This window comes from Quercus robur, chromosome 4, assembly GCF_932294415.1.
Source record: "Quercus robur chromosome 4, dhQueRobu3.1, whole genome shotgun sequence".
In the NCBI taxonomy this organism is placed as follows: Eukaryota; Viridiplantae; Streptophyta; class Magnoliopsida; order Fagales; family Fagaceae; genus Quercus; species Quercus robur.
In genome coordinates this window covers 17,100,609-17,118,936 of record NC_065537.1, presented here as the reverse complement: position 1 = coordinate 17,118,936, position 18,328 = coordinate 17,100,609, and the positions used below count along the sequence as shown (strand labels likewise).

Sequence of the window (18,328 nt, the reverse complement as noted above, 5' to 3'; positions counted from 1 at the left end):
GTTATATGTGTGATTGTTAGGTGAGCAACTGCTCCCATCCATTTTCTCAAATACACATGCTTCTTCTATCAGTCCCTCTTTGCAAAGCCCTTTGAGCGTTATGGTGTAAGTTCGAACATTGGGTTGCAATCCTTTCACAGGTAGACTATAAAAGATGTAAGGTTGAATTTATTCAACCATCTAATTGGCTTTATTCCGTGCCAAATTTGCTTGTAATTCAGCATTTAGTAACCCTGTATTTAGGTGGGATTGTTGTAAGGGTAGTGAGTGAGATAGTGTGAAGATTGCTCAAGAGTGTGCAAGAAAACAGAGAGTCGCGGCTGGGACTCGCGACTGGACTCGCGGCTTCAACCCGCCAGAATCTGCACACGTGCCAAGCATGCTGGAAGATGAACAGTCATGCTAGCTGGAGCACTACAGGACAAAACAGGACAACTGGCCATACGGTTAACTCGCGACTGGAACTCGCGACTTAGTCAAGCCGCGAGGTCAAGCCGCGAGCCACCCCTGTTTTGGAAAAACCTGACGTTTCGCATTCCACTCCTCTTCAGTATAAATACCCTTTTAACCCACGATTGAAAGAGAGCTTCCAGAGAGAATTTTGAGAGAGAAACCCTAAAGAAAAACCAGATTGTTTTACCCACAATCTCTACCTTAGAGTCTCATCAAAATCCCTCACTCTCTTCCTCTCTATTGTCAAATCCTTGAGAGGCCTTTATACCAAACCTGGTTCTCACCATTATCATCTCTGTGAGACAGACGTTTGGAGTTCTGGGAAGCAGTTAGGAAGGAGCCAATATTCATTGGTTGATGCTACGGTGTAGTAGCGGAATCCGGAAAGCTAGAAAAGAAAAAGGTTCGGCGCAACCTCGTTGGAGCAAGAAGCTTGGAGGGCTTAGGTGCATTGGGTAGATTAGGCTTGGAGGGTCTATTGCTGTCCTTGTATCCCAACTGTATTTTCTAGTGGATTGATTACCGCTTGGAGGGCGGCGGAGAGGTTTTTCGCCGAGGTCTTCGGTTTCCTCTTCGATAACATATCTGGTGTTATCGCTGTGTTTGCATCTTCCTTCCTCTCTATCTCTGCCTTTACATTATCTGCTGTGGTTTATTTTGTTGTGGCTTAGATAGTTGTTTAATCAATACCATGTTATAGCATATGTTAAGTTTCCGCACACTATTGTTTAACATATTGCGTGTGTTGATTAAATTGGTTTTTGGGGGTCTAAACGTTCAAAAGTGTTTTTGTACACGTTTTTGAACTTACAATTGGTATCAGAGCGGGTACACATCTGTTTGGTTTTATTACCATTGTGTGATCCTTGACTCCCTTTCTTTTTGAGATGGATAGGTCTCAATCCCTTAATGCACCTCCATATTTTGATGGAAGTAACTATGCATTTTGGAAGGTTCGTATGAGAGCCTTTTTATGCTCTATTGATGAATCCGTGTGGGATGCTGTTGAGATAGGTTGGACCAAACCTGAAGCAGCCAAATCCACATGGGATAAGGCAGCACTTACTGCATCTAATGCTAACAGTAAAGCACTAAATGCTATTTTCTGTGGTGTGTCTCCAGATGAATTTCATAGGATTTCTCACATTACTATTGCAAAAGATGCATGGGAGATTCTGGAAACAACTTATGAAGGCACGAAGAAGGTGAAAGATACCAAGTTACAAATGCTGACCACTCGGTTTGAGGAGCTCAAGATGAGTGAGGATGAGTCTTTCGACTCATTCTATGGGAAGTTAAATGAAGTGGTTGTCAGCAAGTTTAACTTGGGGGAGAAGATGGAGGATTCTAAGATTGTAAGGAAGATCCTTCGATCATTGCCGGAAAGCTTCCGTGCCAAAGTGACAGCCATTGAAGAGAGCAAGGATCTTGACGACATCAAGGTGCAGGAGCTGGTTGGTTCTTTACAGACCTATGAAATGTCGCTGCCAAATCAACGGAAGGGTAAATCCATTGCTCTAAAGACCGTTAATGAGAAGGTGGAAGATCAAGGCTCGTCAGGAGAAGATATGGTTGACAAGGATGTAGCCTATCTTGTTAAAAATTTCAAGAAGTTTTTGAAATTCAAAAACAATGGAAAATTTGATGATAAGAGAAATTTCCAAAATTCTGGAAGGGAGAAGAGGGATTTCAAAAGGAAAGATGGAAAAGAATCCCAATCCACACAAGGTGTTACTTGTTTTGAATGCAACGGGCATGGACACTTCAAGAGGGAATGTCCTAACTATTTGAAATCAAAAGGCAAGGTGTACGCCACGACTTTGAGTGATTCAGATTCGTCCGACTCAGAATTTGAGGAGAGCTGTGATGGAGAAGGGAACTACTCAGCTTTCATGACTATTGCTCATGTTGAGTCTTCGGATGAATTGAATTTGCTTGTTCAAGACCTTGGAGAACATAGTGAGGATGACTCACTAGGAATTGTTGAAGAATCAGAAGCTGAAGAAGAAGAAAGCACAGCTACTCTTCAAGAAAATTACAATTCACTGTTGGAGAAATCTGGCGAATACACAAGGGTGGCCAAGGCTGCTGTGAGAAAGATGAAGAAGGCTGAGGAGGACTACAAAAGTCTCCTAATCCGGTATAGGGAGGCCAAATGCGAGATTGAAACCCTTAATGGTGAGCTGTCCGAAGCCTACACTAAAGTGAGATTCCTTGAGAATGAGGTTGTTCAAGGAAATGCAAAAATAGAGAGGGTCACCACCAAGAAGCTTGATGATGTTATATCATCTCAAAAGAGCTTCTCAGACAAATCCGGACTGGGATATACCGGAGGAAGTAGCTCAACTGGAAATGTCACTAAAGAAGTGAAATTTGTGAAGTCCAAAGATCCAGTTGTAGCTGACTCTACTAGTGTGAACCTCGAGGTGGAGGAGAAGAAGAATGTGGTGGACCAACGGATGCTGAATCATCATAATCTGTATGTGGGCAGGTCTGAGTCTCGTGCCAAGTCACGTCCTCGACCACAAAGAGGTCCTAGAGGAATGTATGTGTGCCATTACTGTGGACTTCAAGGGCACACTCGACCAAATTGCCAAAAGCTGAGAGCAAAGAACAGTGCTACTCCTCAAAGGTCAGGAGGACCAAGAGTTGATAGGAGAACGTGGGCAGGGGATCAACCTAGAGAGCAAAACGGAGATCCCGGAATGATGAACGTGATGAAGATGATTGGTGCATTCACCAACTGCTTGGAAAGCTTCTCACGAAGGTTTGAAAGCCCTAACTCCCGTACCCAATCCTCTAAGGAAATCACCCCAAACGCAAGTGTCGTGTGGGTGAAAAGGGGTACTCATGCATAAGCATTACAACATGTCCATGCATTAATACTTCCTATGCTTTGTGACTATGGTTGTTTGATATGCTTGTTGTTTTTGATTTTGTTTGTTTGTTTGTGAATTTTTATTAATTGTGTTTTATCAATCTTTTTGTTTCTTGAGTCAAAAATCCAAAATTACATAAAAATTTGAAAATCAAAAGGCTTGATTGACTTTGTTGAGTTTTTGTCTTAAAACTCGTTTTGCCGTGTACCTTTGTGCTAATGGCTTTGTGCATTTTCGAACATTACTTGTTTTCATGCACTCATATCACTATGGGAAAAATCTTGAAATCTATGTGATTGTTGTAAATAGATCTTCAAACTTGTCATGAATGATTAGTGAATGGTTATGTTGATCTTGAAACATGCATAGACTTGTGTCTACATCTCTTCCCACTTTTTATTTTTTTTGCTAAAAAGAGCTCACTAAATGTAAATCTCCAAATGAAAAGAGATATTGAGCTGCAAAAGCCTGTCGCACATTCTAGTATTTGACTAGGAAAAAGGGTAAGCGACTTTATATTAAAAGTGAAATTTCTTTCAAAAAGGCCAAAGGCCTATTCTTCAAAGAAAAATGTTATATATCCCTCTCACAATGAGAGATGATTGCCTCAAAAGATCAAATGTTATGGCTGAAAGTGGAGTCAAATGAAAGGCTCCAAATTATGTTATCAAGTTGTGTGGGAAGTCATATATTCATATTTCTATAATTGAGATTGGTCACATGATCTAGTGCTAATTGTGTATGCCTTGGTTGAATTGATCATTGAAGCTTCACATTAGACAAAGGACTATTTCATTGTTGATATCCACACACAACACACAAGTTTATGTTTGATAAATGCCATATTCATTTGTGTGATTGTACTTGATAAAATGTGTTTTCACATACTCAATCTTTGTTAATTCAAGCACAAAAAGATTTTTGAGTGTTTTAGGTGTTTTTGGAAAGTGTTTTGCTGAAAAAAATCTGAAAATTTCAAAAATACTGTTTTGCCCTGTTTTGGCGGCTCAGTCGCGGGTGTGTCAAGTCGCGAGTTTCAGTCGCATCTTCGCTGGTCAGTTTTGGCGACTTGTTCGCGAGTGGAAGGTCCAGTCGCGGGATTCACTCAGAGATTTTCGCGGCTCAGCTCGCGACTCACTCGCGGGTAGACCTTCCAGTCGCGAAAAACACTTAGAAAAATTTTTCAAAATTTTCTTCTTGAGTGCTTTGGCGGCTTGAGCTGGCGACTGTGTGGCGACTTGAACCAGTCGCGAAAATCGCGTGTTTTGCAGAAACAGGAGCAGTTTTTAAACCTCTTTCAGTTTTCCCTCGAACTTTTGTAACTGTTCATCCTTTCTTAAAACTGCTGTTTTCTCCCAAACCTCTTCGTGAATCCATTTTTCAAAACCTTTTGGTGCTTCATCTCTTCTCCAAATCATCAAGAAAAGGTATGGGTTTTTGCTTTCTCAATCTCAGTTTCTTTTTTCCTGCATATTTCTGTTACTGTTTGGACTGGTATTGTATTCTTTATTCTTTTTTCTATGTGTAATGGGTATGGAGTATCCTGTTTTTGATATTGTTCTCACCCGTTTTCATGCTGAGAAGTCAATGTGTTTTTCCTTGTCCTGAAATTTTGCTGATTATTGAATCTGAGAATCTTTTCTGAAATGGGTTTGGTGTCCATGTGACTTACTCATTACTCTTACATGAATATTGATGTGTGAATGATTGGTTTCTTCATGATTGGAATATTTTCCCCATGTTCATGTCTCTGATGGAGTGATTCATGTTATCTGTTCTAAATGTTCATATGCTGTTTCTTATTGCATATCCTGGTCATGTTAACATGTCTCATTGTCAGTTGTGATGCCTTTCTTTGTCTTGGTGCACTTTCCCCAAGTTTGATACACGTATTAGTTTGTGCGTCTTTTGTTGGAAGGATTGTTTGGGTCTGCCCTATATTCAGTTTTTTTTTTATTAACATATTGTTTATACTGACTCTTGTTGACAATCTTTTGTGGGGTATTGTTGCTTGGTTCTTTTCTGTTGGCCTGTTTTCTTGCAGATGTCTCGTCGATCTTCCAGGGGTAAAGACATTGTTTCTGACGAACCAGCAACCCCAGTTGCTAAAAGGACTCGTCTTTCATCTCAAGCATCTCAAGATCCCAATGAGGATAGATTCAGAGTTCCCCTGAACTCACACGCCTACTCAAATGTGTTTGACAAGTCAACAACTATAGTGGAGCGGGTAGTAGAGTTCAACACCTTAGGGACTACTTTCATCCCTCGAATCTTTGAGAAACGAGACTGGGCAAACTTGTTCGGAAACTTTGATGATCCAATGGATGAGCTGGTCAAGGAATGCTTCTCCAATGCATCTGATCTTGGACCTATCCTCATTTTCTGGGTCAGAGGAACAGAGTTTAGTGTTACCCCAGACTCCATCGCAGATCTTCTCGGCATCACCAGACCTCAGAATGTGAACTTAACTCCCTATAATGAACGAAATCCAGAGGTTGGGGAAATTCTACAAATCCTAGGACACGATCATGAGGTGTCTAGTGCAGGAACTTCCATCAGCACCGCAAAGTTTGCACCTGAGTTGACCACACTGAAGTTGATCATGTTCACCAATCTCTACCCACTGTCCAACACTACATTCATCAATCTTGGGAGAGCTATATTTCTGTGTGATCTCATTACCGGAGCCCCCATTGATATATGTGCTCACATCTACTACAACTTGAGGAAGACCGCTTGTCGATCTACAGCTCGAGGAATCATTCCATTTTGCAGTCTAGTCATGAAACTCATCCTTAGTGCTGGCATTACTCCTCCTGCAGATGGTAAAATGTTGACTCGTCAACGTCCCATTTCTTTGTTAACTCTTCAAGCGAGCAGAAGTCACTCCTCCAAATCACTAAGACATGCTCACATTTCTCCGGGTCCTTCATTTGCTCCTGACTCAGAGACACCTGCACATACCACATCTGCATCTCGTGATGTTCCTGAAGCTTCACCGGCTGGTATTCCGCAAGCACAAACTGCTTCTCCTACTGACAGAGTTGGCAGTGTTCTTGAGCATATTCAGAAACGGGTTGATGAGCTTGTGGCACTTCTCTACTCCACAAACAACCATGTCCAAATGCGACTCGAGACTATGGAGAATCAGCTAGATGAGATTCAACGAAAGTTGGACGAGAGTCTTTAGCTATTCGTGACAAAAAGGGGGAGAGCATAGTAAGGGGGAGAAAAGTTCAAAGCATAGTAAGGGGGAGAAAAGTTCAAAGGGAAGTGTGCATAGTGATAGGGGGAGTACACACACACACATATTTTTGTCTTTCGTCTTATCTTCAAAACTTATGGTTATTTTGGTTTTGATACACTGTGTTTTGGTGTATAACTGTTTCTAACTTTCTTCATATACTCTTGGATAAACTTTTATATATGTTTGATGTTGTTATTCAGGTATTTGTTAGTTTGTACCCATATGCTTTTGTAAGCTTTGAGGGTTTATGTTTTATGCATAGTTTGTAGGCCTTGTGGTATGTACCATGCTTAAGTGCAGCCTTTATGCTATGTGAAATCAGTATTTTAAATCTAAATGTTCTGCATTGTGGTTTATGTACTGTCACTCCTGTGCCCTTGTAGGATTGTTCCTAGATGCATATGCCATGTGTGCTATGCATTGGTTGAGTGTTGAGCATACAAGTGTCTTGCCCTGTGCTTGTTAACTTGTATGTCTTTGTGTTCATTCCAAGTGTGAATGAACACTGTGATCACTACTTTGTGGTGTTCACTTGGTTGATCAAGCCATGGTTTGTTCATTAACTCCATCTTATGCTTGATCTCTTTTTGCCTGTTTCATATGCATTAATAATTTTCTGCTTACAATGATCATGGTGTATTGTTGTGTTTCAGGAGTTTATGTTCATATGATTCAAGTGCTTCACAGCTTCTAGAATTAGGTGTGAGTGAGTTTTGATCAACTGTTCCCAACTCACATGTTAAGTCTAGAGTCTGTTTTAGGGTTTTGTCACGGAATAGCCAAAGGGGGAGATTGTAAGGTTGAATTTATTCAACCATCTAATTGGCTTTATTCCGTGCCAAATTTGCTTGTAATTCAGCATTTAGTAACCCTGTATTTAGGTGGGATTGTTGTAAGGGTAGTGAGTGAGATAGTGTGAAGATTGCTCAAGAGTGTGCAAGAAAACAGAGAGTCGCGGCTGGGACTCGCGACTGGACTCGCGGCTTCAACCCGCCAGAATCTGCACACGTGCCAAGCATGCTGGAAGATGAACAGTCATGCTAGCTGGAGCACTACAGGACAAAACAGGACAACTGGCCATACGGTTAACTCGCGACTGGAACTCGCGACTTAGTCAAGCCGCGAGGTCAAGCCGCGAGCCACCCCTGTTTTGGAAAAACCTGACGTTTCGCATTCCACTCCTCTTCAGTATAAATACCCTTTTAACCCACGATTGAAAGAGAGCTTCCAGAGAGAATTTTGAGAGAGAAACCCTAAAGAAAAACCAGATTGTTTTACCCACAATCTCTACCTTAGAGTCTCATCAAAATCCCTCACTCTCTTCCTCTCTATTGTCAAATCCTTGAGAGGCCTTTATACCAAACCTGGTTCTCACCATTATCATCTCTGTGAGACAGACGTTTGGAGTTCTGGGAAGCAGTTAGGAAGGAGCCAATATTCATTGGTTGATGCTACGGTGTAGTAGCGGAATCCGGAAAGCTAGAAAAGAAAAAGGTTCGGCGCAACCTCGTTGGAGCAAGAAGCTTGGAGGGCTTAGGTGCATTGGGTAGATTAGGCTTGGAGGGTCTATTGCTGTCCTTGTATCCCAACTGTATTTTCTAGTGGATTGATTACCGCTTGGAGGGCGGCGGAGAGGTTTTTCGCCGAGGTCTTCGGTTTCCTCTTCGATAACATATCTGGTGTTATCGCTGTGTTTGCATCTTCCTTCCTCTCTATCTCTGCCTTTACATTATCTGCTGTGGTTTATTTTGTTGTGGCTTAGATAGTTGTTTAATCAATACCATGTTATAGCATATGTTAAGTTTCCGCACACTAATGTTTAACATATTGCGTGTGTTGATTAAATTGGTTTTTGGGGGTCTAAACGTTCAAAAGTGTTTTTGTACACGTTTTTGAACTTACAAAAGAGTTCTCTTACAACTGTAAGATTCCCAACATTACACAAACTGTCAATCAAAATGCTGTAAATCACAATATTGTTGCTCAACGTTTTGTCTTCCATGTCATGAAACACTTTTATTGCCTCAGCAACTTGTCCATTCTTACACAGGCCATCCAACAAGACAACAAAAGTTTGGGGATTTGGAGGTTGGCCACAAGCTTGCATTTTATGGAATAACTCTAGAGCAGCCTTGTGTCTCTCCACTCGACAAAACCTGCCTATAAGAGTGCTGTAAGTCACAACATCAGGAGTTACTACCATGTTGGACATTTCATTAAAGAGATTCATTGCCTCATCAATTTTTTTTTTTTTTTTTTTTAAATCCATTAATCAGTGCGTTATAGCTAACAACAGTAGGTGAACAACCCCTCTCAACATGTTCAATGCTTTGATGGCATCCTTCAATTTATTTTGCAAACAGTATCCACCAATTAAAGAATTATAAGAAACTACGTCAGGCTCAATACCTTGTTGAATCATCATATCAAAAACATTTTTTGCATCTATCAACATCCCCTCTTTGCAAAGTGTGTCCACCAATATGTTGAAGGTCCTCATACTTGACATGATCTTCCTCTGTGCCATCTCGTTCAACAAAGTAGTGGCCTCTCTCCACCTGTCAAAATTGCATAGGCCTTGAATTAAGGAATTGTAAATGACAAGGTCCGCCTAAATGCCTTTACTCATCATTTCAGTCAAAAGGTTCAAGGCCTCAATTGCCAACCTATCTTTACATAAACTATCAATGATTGTGTTATACACCACTACTTTAAGCTCAAAATCTCCTTCTTCCAATTTCCTGAGCAACCCAATAGCCATATCAATCTTACCAATCTTACACGGAGCATTTAGTATCGTTCCACAAGTAAATGCATCAAGTTGATACCCTTTCTTCTCAATATCTTCTACCAACTTCATAGCTCCTGCAATGTTACCTTGAAGATAGAGACCCTTGACAAGGGTGTTTAGAGCAATAGAGTCTGGGTAATAACCAAGTTTCAAAATTGTTGTTAAGACAAAAAACCCAAAATCTACTCGGTTCAAATGGCAGAAGCAATTAATCAAAGTATTGAGAGTAGGACGACTGGGAGCAATTCCAAACAAACCCATTTGTTTAAATAGAGTAATAACAACTGGGTAATGCTTGATTCTTGCAATGGCACCCGACATGTGATTAAATTCCACAATGGAAGGCAAAGGGCACATGTGAAGCATTTTATCAAACGTGTCTAAGGCATCATCAACATTCCTAAAGCTTCCACATTTACACTTGTATATCATGGATTTCAACAACTAGTTCCAATTTAGATTAGAGTTTTTCCTATCACTACTTTGAGTACGAGAAGAATAGGAAGAAAAAGCATGAAATTGAAATGGAACAATAATGAAAGTATTAGAAGCACGAAGCGTACCCATTTTCTATGCTACTAGGTGGGTGAAGATGCTTTATTTTACCTGCAAAAAACCATGTCTTTACAAAGACTAATTGAACTAGAACCCAGCACAGCTAATGAGAAGCTCTCTAGAGATGGCATTTCAGTAAAGTAGAGCGTTTCAGTAAAGTAGAGAATTTATTGAGTTGACCACCTAATCCAAGCCAGTAAATAAAGGTAAAATACTATAGTATAAAAAATTTGGTTAGATATTAGAAATATGGTTCTCTAGGAAGGCCACATCACTTTTGCCTAATGGTCCACTATTCTATTAAAAGACTTCTATTTATTTAAAAATTTGCTGACTCAAATTTATGATAAAAACAAAGGCAAAAGATAACAAAAAAAAAAAAAAAAAAACTAATAGAGTTGTGTAAATGGTAAAAAATTAAGAGGGAAAACATTTTTGTTTAAGTGCTAAAAAAAAAAAATTCCTTCCATAATTGCAGATGTTAAGGTGAAAAAGTTTGATAGGCTACAAACTGAATGACCCCTTGTGATAGAAATTAATTAATTAATTAACCAAGTTATTAATTAATCAATTTATCATGCAAATGCGTGGTAGCACAAACAAATCACCAATAAACTAAATATGCAGCGGAAAATAAATAACACAGTGATTTGTTTACGAATGGAGAAAACCTAACAGCAAAAACCCCACTGGGTGATTTTCAGGTCACCACTCCCGAAACTCTACTATTATCACAACAAGCGGTTACAAGTAAAGGAATCCAAGTACCTTACCAACCTACAGTTGAACCCTTACCCCAATACCCAATTCGACTTGTCCTGTAGTGACAGTTCCCCTTTCAGATGCACGACTCCTAGTACTGACTAATCAATTGTGCGGATCCCAGTACACGACTTCAATCACCAACTAAGAAGGTTGTTGGTTGTAAAGTTTTTTAGTTCATCCACACGATGAAGATCAAGAAGATACTTGCTCACAAAACCCTATGGTGCACATACACAGCAACTTCTTCAAGAGAAAGAGATGAATTAGGGCAAGAATTTCGTCTTCAGTCACAAATTGCTTGAACAGAGTTTGCTCAAAGCTTGTGCAACTTGTGAACACTTTGACGGCCCTTAAACTGATCCTTTTATATGTCTAGGATTAGAAGAAAAGAAAGCCCAAAGACACATTCACGTATCCCAAGAAAATCATATTGGAATTCTAACAATCTTAAATCTCGACATATAGCAGGTGTCAAGCAAGTGTCGAGCACACCGAATGAAGAACAGCTTCATTAAGCTCGATAGATGCAGCTATTGAGCCAGCTGTCAAGCTTTAATGATTTTGCACTCTGAACTTGTTTTCTTGAACAGGCCTGAAAGCTTCAATTCTTGATCTTGAAACAAGGTTTCTAGAAGTATTTAAAACATTCTAAATCTACCCAAATACAAGTAAAATGCGTTTTGTCAAAGGATAAGCCAATTACATAAAATCATGACATATGTTCTTAACCTGTGAAACACATATGTCCTAACAAAGTTGTTTGTGTTTCATTCTATCATAATAGCGCATAGTTTTTTATTCTTAGTACTTACTTAATCATACACCGTGCCTTATTTAACAACCTCATATCTAGTCAAACGCTAAAAATCAAAATGATGTTATGTTTGTAGATGGCACCGAAGCTAGATATTACATCTAATATTATTTAGTAAATGTTGAGAAGATTTGGTAGTTATTTCAAGGCTATACAATTTTATTATAACTAGTTGCTGACCCGTGCTGTAAGGTTGAATTTAATCAACCATCCTGTTGGCTTTATTCTGTGCCAAATTTGCTTGTAATTTAGCAATTAGTAATCCTGTGTTTAGGTGGGAATCATGTAAGGGTAGTGTGTGAGAGAGTGTGAAGAAATGCTTAAGACTGTGCAGTGAAGTAAGGACTCATGGCTGGATCTCACGGGTGGCTAGTGGCTTGCAAGCCGCCAGAAGATGCACACGAGTAAAGCATGCAGAGAAGCTAAACCATCATGCCAGCTGTAGCACTATAGGACAAGAAGTCCAAACTAGTCATTCAGTTAGCTCGCAGCTTGGACTCGCAACTCAGTCAAGTCACGAGGTCAAGTTGCCAGTCCACTCTGTAATGGAAAAACTGACTCTTCGCATTCCTTTCTCACTCTAGTATAAATACCCCTTATACCCACGAAATACTGAGAGCTTCCAAAGAGAATTTTGAGAGAGAAACCCTAGAGAAAAACAAGATTGACTCATCCACAATCTTTACATAGTGACTCTTCAAATTCCTCAACTCTCACCCTCTCCATTGTTACATCCTTGAGAGGTACATTAGCCAAAATCTTTTCTCACCATACCCATATCTGTGAGAAGGCTATTTGATGCTTGGGAAGCAGTTAGGAAGGGACCAATTGATATTGGTTAATGCTATAGGTTATAGCAGAATCCGATAAACTAAAGAAGACAAAGGTTCAGCGTAACCTCGTTGGAGTAAGAAACTTGGAGGGCTTAGGTACACTGGATAAATTAGGCTTGGAGGGTCTTTTGCTATTCATGTATTCCAACTTCATTCTTTAGTAGATTATTTACCGGTTGGAGGGCGGCAGAGAGGTTTTACGTCGAGGGCTTCGGTTTTCTCTTCGATAACACATTGTTGTGTTGTCCTTGTGTTTGTATCTCTGTTCCCTTACTCTTTGCCGTTTAATTTCTGCTGTAGATGTGATTTTATTTGGTTTATATTATGTTATCAATTCTGTTTTAGCTTATTTACATTTTCCGCACATACATTGTTTATTGATAAGCTTGGATTGGTAATTTGTAAATTAGGAGTCTAAACGTTCATAGGTGCTTTATTCTCATTTTGAACATTCAATTGGTATTAGAGCAGGTACACTTGTTTTGATTTAACTACCTCAGCGTGATCCTTGACCCCTTGTGTTTATTTTCCATGGATAGTGCTTTGTATGCCTCTATGCATGTTTTGGATGTTAATGAATGTAACATGTCACATGTTTGTGAAAATGCCTCTATGAGTGATAATCCTCATGATTGTGATGCTATGTTACATGAATCTTTGGATGTTGTTGATATTTCTAACATCAAACTCTTGAAGAAGAAGGCCAAGAAGTTTAATAAGGATTTGAGCAAGTTATTTTGTGAAAATGATGATTTGATTGCTAAGCTCAATGAATCCAACAAATTGATTAATAAATATAAGAAACTTACTGAAAATTCTCTTGAAAAGCTAAAAGAGTTTGAATGTTTGAATATGGACTTGGATGCTAAACTTGTTTTGTCTAACAAACTTGTTGATGAGCTAAAATGTGAAAACGAATCTCCTAAGATACATGCCAAGTGCTTGATTGCTGAACCTATTGCGAAAAAGGATTAAAAAATATTTGTTGCAATCATGTTGTGGTACCCGATTTTGTGCTTATTGTGTGTTCACCTCAAAGGACAAATCCATGTACATTTCTCCACATAAGAGAAATCAAAAGGTGGAGAGAAAGGCTATTAAGTCAAAGCCTCCATTTAGGTCTCAAACTAAAGTTTTGGGTGGATCTAAGTTTGTTCCAACTTTCCACCATTGTGGTGTGATTGGTCATATAAGACCTTAATGTCGTAAGTTGAGGAGAGAAAAAAATCATATGGCTAGATCCCTTCCCAAAAAGCCTAGTAGACCTAAACACATTGTTTGTCACCATTGTGGTGCTTTTGGTCATCTAAGATCTCATTGCTCTAAGTTTCATGCTTTTAAAAAAATCAAAAGAAAAGATAAACTTAAGCTTTATGGAAGTTGTGCTAAAAAGGGTAAATCGGATTTGAGTGAAAATAACATGTTGTTGAAGAAAGTGTTTAATGCTCTTAACTCTTTGTCTATGTGCATCTCCGGTTCTCATTCTTCCAACCCTCGTCTCACTTCTCATGAGACACTCATTCTAAATAATCATTCCATTTGGATGAGGAAGGGTTCTTATGGTTGAGCTTTTGCTCTTTTGGTCCTTGATCTAATTCTTTCAATTTTTGTAAGACCCTTTATGCATTAGATGCTATATATTCATCTATTTTTGCATCTTGCATTTATTTGTATGCATTGCTTTTGTCTTTGATCTTACTTTTATGTCTTAGTCTTGTGTGAGTAAAAAAACCCAAAATCACATAAAAAGTGAAAAATTCAAAAAGTTTGATCGTATATGTTTGAGCACATATCACATGTGAGTTTGGCCTAGTACCTCCGTACAAATGGCTAAGTGCATTTATAAGCTTAGCTTGTTATGTATGCACATCTATTTTTGTGAGAAAATTTTTGACATCTATGTGTGATTGTTGTAAATCGATCTTCAAGCTTGTCATGAATGATTAGTCAATAGTCTTGTTAGTTTTGATACATGCGTAGACTTATGCCTACATCTCTTCCCATTCTTTAATATATATATATATATATATTTTTTTTTTGCTTAAAAAGCTCAACCAATGTAAATCTCAAAGTGAAAAGAGATAATGAGTTGCAAAAGTCGTTGCACATACTAGTATTTGACTAGGAAAAAGGGAAAGCAACTTTTATGAAAATGTATGATGCCCAAAAAGCCAAAAGCTTATTCACCAAATTGAAATATAAAAAATTATAGGCATCGATCTCAAAATGAGATGTATTGATTCAAAATGATCAAATGTTATGAATTGTAAAGAAGCCAAATGAAAAGTTTCAAAGATATGTTATCATTTTCTTGTGAGAGGTCATATATGTTCATTTCTATAACTGAGATAGACCACATGACTTAGTACTAGTTGCGTATGACTTGATTGAATTGATCATTGAAGCTTCATTCTAGACTAAGGACTATTCCACATTTAATTCACACACACAACACACATGCCTAATGTTCAATGAATGGTTTATTCATTTGTTCAATTGTACTTGTCTAAATGTGATGTGTGTGTGCTCAACTATATATGGATCAATCAAAAAAGATTTTTGATCATTTTATGTGTATTTGGAAGTTATTTTTATCACTCTTTGTATTCAGGTTTAGTGCTTACTTTGTTTTTCATTGTTTAAACATATTCTGTGCTAAAAAAACAGGTGTCAGAGTTCTTTGCGACTCACTCGCAAATCGCAAAAATTTTCGCAACTCACCTCGCAACTCGCCAGTCGTGAAACCTTAGTTGCATCCAGAAGCTTTCGCGACTCATCTTGTGACTCGCAATTGGCCTAGTCGCGAAACACCTAGAAACAGCTTTTTAAAGAGCTTTTCGTGGGAAACCTGTTTTAAACCTTTCCCATTCTCTCTTAAACCCCTCTTTAAATATTTTTACATCTAAACTCAATCAATTTGAATGGTTTTTCATTCCATTAACATCTCTAAGGTTATTCTAAACTCTTTTCTTTGATTTTAATCCTTAAATTATGTTTTGAAGAGTTTTGTGCTCTTAGTTGGGATTTTTATCATTAGGGTTGGGGAAACATAATTTTTGTCAAATTTTTGTATGAGATTGGTCTCTTTTGATGATTTGCTTTAGATGTTGGCCCCTTATGGCAAAAAAAACATGTATTTAGGATCAATTTCATGATGTTCATGCATTGTTTCACATTGTTGTTCATACTATGCACACTAGGTGTTTGATAAAATGTCACTTAGGCATTTTCTCACTTTTTTGGACTCCGATGAATACCGAACTTTGGGGTTTCTCATGTTTCCTCAATAGGAACATGTTTGGTTCATTGGTTGTGTATTTAATACACCTTGCCCCATATGTGCATTTTCCATGCATTGATCATGCATTGCACATAGCCACTGCTTGCACACACCTCTGCTACCCTTGTTATGCATTGGTCTATACCTTATTTCTTCATCCTAGCATGTCATTTTTACCTTATGCTTTGTAGCCTTTTGTTTTGTCTTAGGTTTGAGCTTCATTTTCTCATTCATCTCGTATAGTTCATGCATCATTATCATTGTTCATACCTTTATCTCTTGCCTTTGTTTCTCCTTGACCCTTTATCTATTCGTGACAAAAAGGGGGAGAGTATACTTTAGAGAGTATACCGGAGAGTTTTTGTCATTTCTATATGACTAGTTTGTGCATCCTTAGGGGAAGAAATTTATTTCTCGTGTACATTTGTAGGGGGAGAGATATTCCATATGGGAGATGCATATACCAAGGGGGAGAAGACATTGTGTTAATAAGAAAACTCTATTCTATTTGTTTTCTTGTTGGCTTTATGGTGCTTTGTGTTATGCTTTGTTGTTCTCATTGCATCGTGTTTGTGTTAGACATGCATACATCCTTATGCTATTGTGTTTCATTGAATGCATGTTTAGATGATCATTTGCTTTGCTATGTGATCATTGTAGTCATTTCTTTATGACTATTTTGGTGTATGATCAAGTTGCTCACATGCTTCACATCATGTTTACTTGATCGCAATTTACTTGTTACATTATACTTGACCTTTTATTACTTGCTTTATCTTGAGGGTCTAATGTGTTTTGTGTAAGTGTTTCCAGTTACAGATATATATGTTCCAAGTTCATCATAGCTCCTATGATTCATGATAGGGGGAGTGATATGATAGGGGGAGAAAGAGTGAAAGAGGTTTGTGTTATATTAACTATGTTTATTACTTTTCTCATAATTTATGATTATGTTTAGCTGCTTAAACTAAATTGTTATGTTGTACCTTTGCTTTGTAGTGTAGTACTTGTTGTTAAATGTTATGCATTTTCTTTAAGTACATCACTCTTGTACCCTTTGTTGGACTTTTATCCTTGATGCATTTGCCTAGTGTTTATGTATCGGTTGAGTATTGGACATGCAAATGATACTTTGCATTGAGCTTATTAGCTTACATGTCCGGATGTTCATTCTTTGTATGAATGAGCATTGTGATCACTATTTATAGTGATTGTTTGTTTTTGGTCAAGTCATGGTTTATTCTTTAATTCCATTTTTGCTTGATCGCATTGTGCTTGCTCCATATGCATTACAAGTTTTCTGCATACAATGATCATATTGTGTTGTTGTGTTTCAGGAGATACTTATTCTTATGGTTCAAGAGGTTCACAGATTCTAGAGTTAGGTGTGAGTGAGTTTTGTTCAACTGTTCCCAACTCACATGTTAAATCTAGAGTTTGTTTTAGGGTTTTGTCATGGAATAGCCAAAGGGGGAGATTGTAAGGTTGAATTTAATTAACCATCTTGTTGGCTTTATTTCGTGCCAAATTTGCTTGTAATTTAGCAATTAGTAACTCTATGTTTAGGTGGGAATCATTTAAGGGTAGTGTATGAGAGAGTGAAAAGATGCTCAAGACTGTGCAGTGAAGCAGGGACTCGTAACTAGATCTCGTGGGTGGCTCATGACTTGCAAGCCGCTAGAAGATGCATATGAGTGAAGCATGCAGAGAAGCTGAACCGTCATGCCAACTGTAGCACTATAGGATAAAAAGTCCAAATTGGTCATTCAATTAGCTCGCGGCTTGGACTCGTGACTCAGTCAAGTTGTGAGGCCAAGTCGTCAGTCCACTCTGGTATGGAAAAACTGACTTTTCGCATTCCTTTCTCACTCTAGTATAAATACCCCTTATACTCACGAAATATTGAGAGCTTCTAGAGAGAATTTTGAGAGAGAAACCCTAGAGAAAAACAAGATTGAGTTATCCACAATCTTTACATAGTGACTCTTCAAATTCCTAAACTTTCACCCTCTCTATTGTTACATTCTTGAGAGGTACCTTAGCCAATATCTTTTCTCACCATACCCATATCTGTGAGAAGGCTATTTGGTGCTTGGAAAGCAATTAGGAAGGGACCAATTAATATTGGTTGATGTTATAGGTTATAGCAGAATCCGGTAAACTAAAGAAGACAAAGGTTCGGCGTAACCTTATTGGAGCAAGAAGCTTGGAGGGTTTAGGTACACTGGGTAGATTAGGCTTGGAGGGTTTTTTGCTGTTCATGTATCCCAACTTCATTCTTTAGTGGATTATTTACTGCTTGGAGGGCGGCGGAGTGGTTTTACGCTGAAAGCTTTGGTTTCCTCTTCAATAACACATCGTTGTGTTGTCCTTGTGTTTGCATCTCTCTTCCCTTAATCTTTGCCATTTAATTTCTGCTATGGATGTGATTTTAATTGGTTTAGATTATGTTATCAATTCTGTTTTAGCTTGTCTACATTTTCTGCATGTACATTTGAAAGTTTAAATAGCGTAAAAACACCCTTGAACGTTTAGACTCCCAATTTACAAATTACCAATTCAAGCTTTATATCAAACAATTGATGTGCGGAACATGAACAAAAGCTTAATACAGAATAGGTAAACAATCTATGCTAATTAAAATCACAACCATAGAAGAAAATAAAAGGCAAAGATAAAGAGAAGAGAGATGCAAACACAAGGACAACACA

General features: G+C 38.3%; 1 protein-coding gene and 1 pseudogene across 1 annotated transcript; both read right to left on the bottom strand.

Annotated features, from left to right (window-relative positions):
- The window catches only part of LOC126721468 (putative pentatricopeptide repeat-containing protein At1g12700, mitochondrial), a 28,393-nt pseudogene extending 19,611 nt beyond the window's left edge, over window positions 1-8,782 (bottom strand).
- A 408-nt stretch (window positions 8,783-9,190) lies between these two features.
- On the bottom strand, window positions 9,191-9,802 carry LOC126721467 (putative pentatricopeptide repeat-containing protein At1g12700, mitochondrial). Its single transcript, XM_050424504.1, has one exon. The coding sequence runs from the start codon at window positions 9,800-9,802 to the stop codon at window positions 9,191-9,193; it is 612 nt and encodes a 203-aa protein (XP_050280461.1).
- Window positions 9,803-18,328: the final 8,526 nt, after the last annotated feature.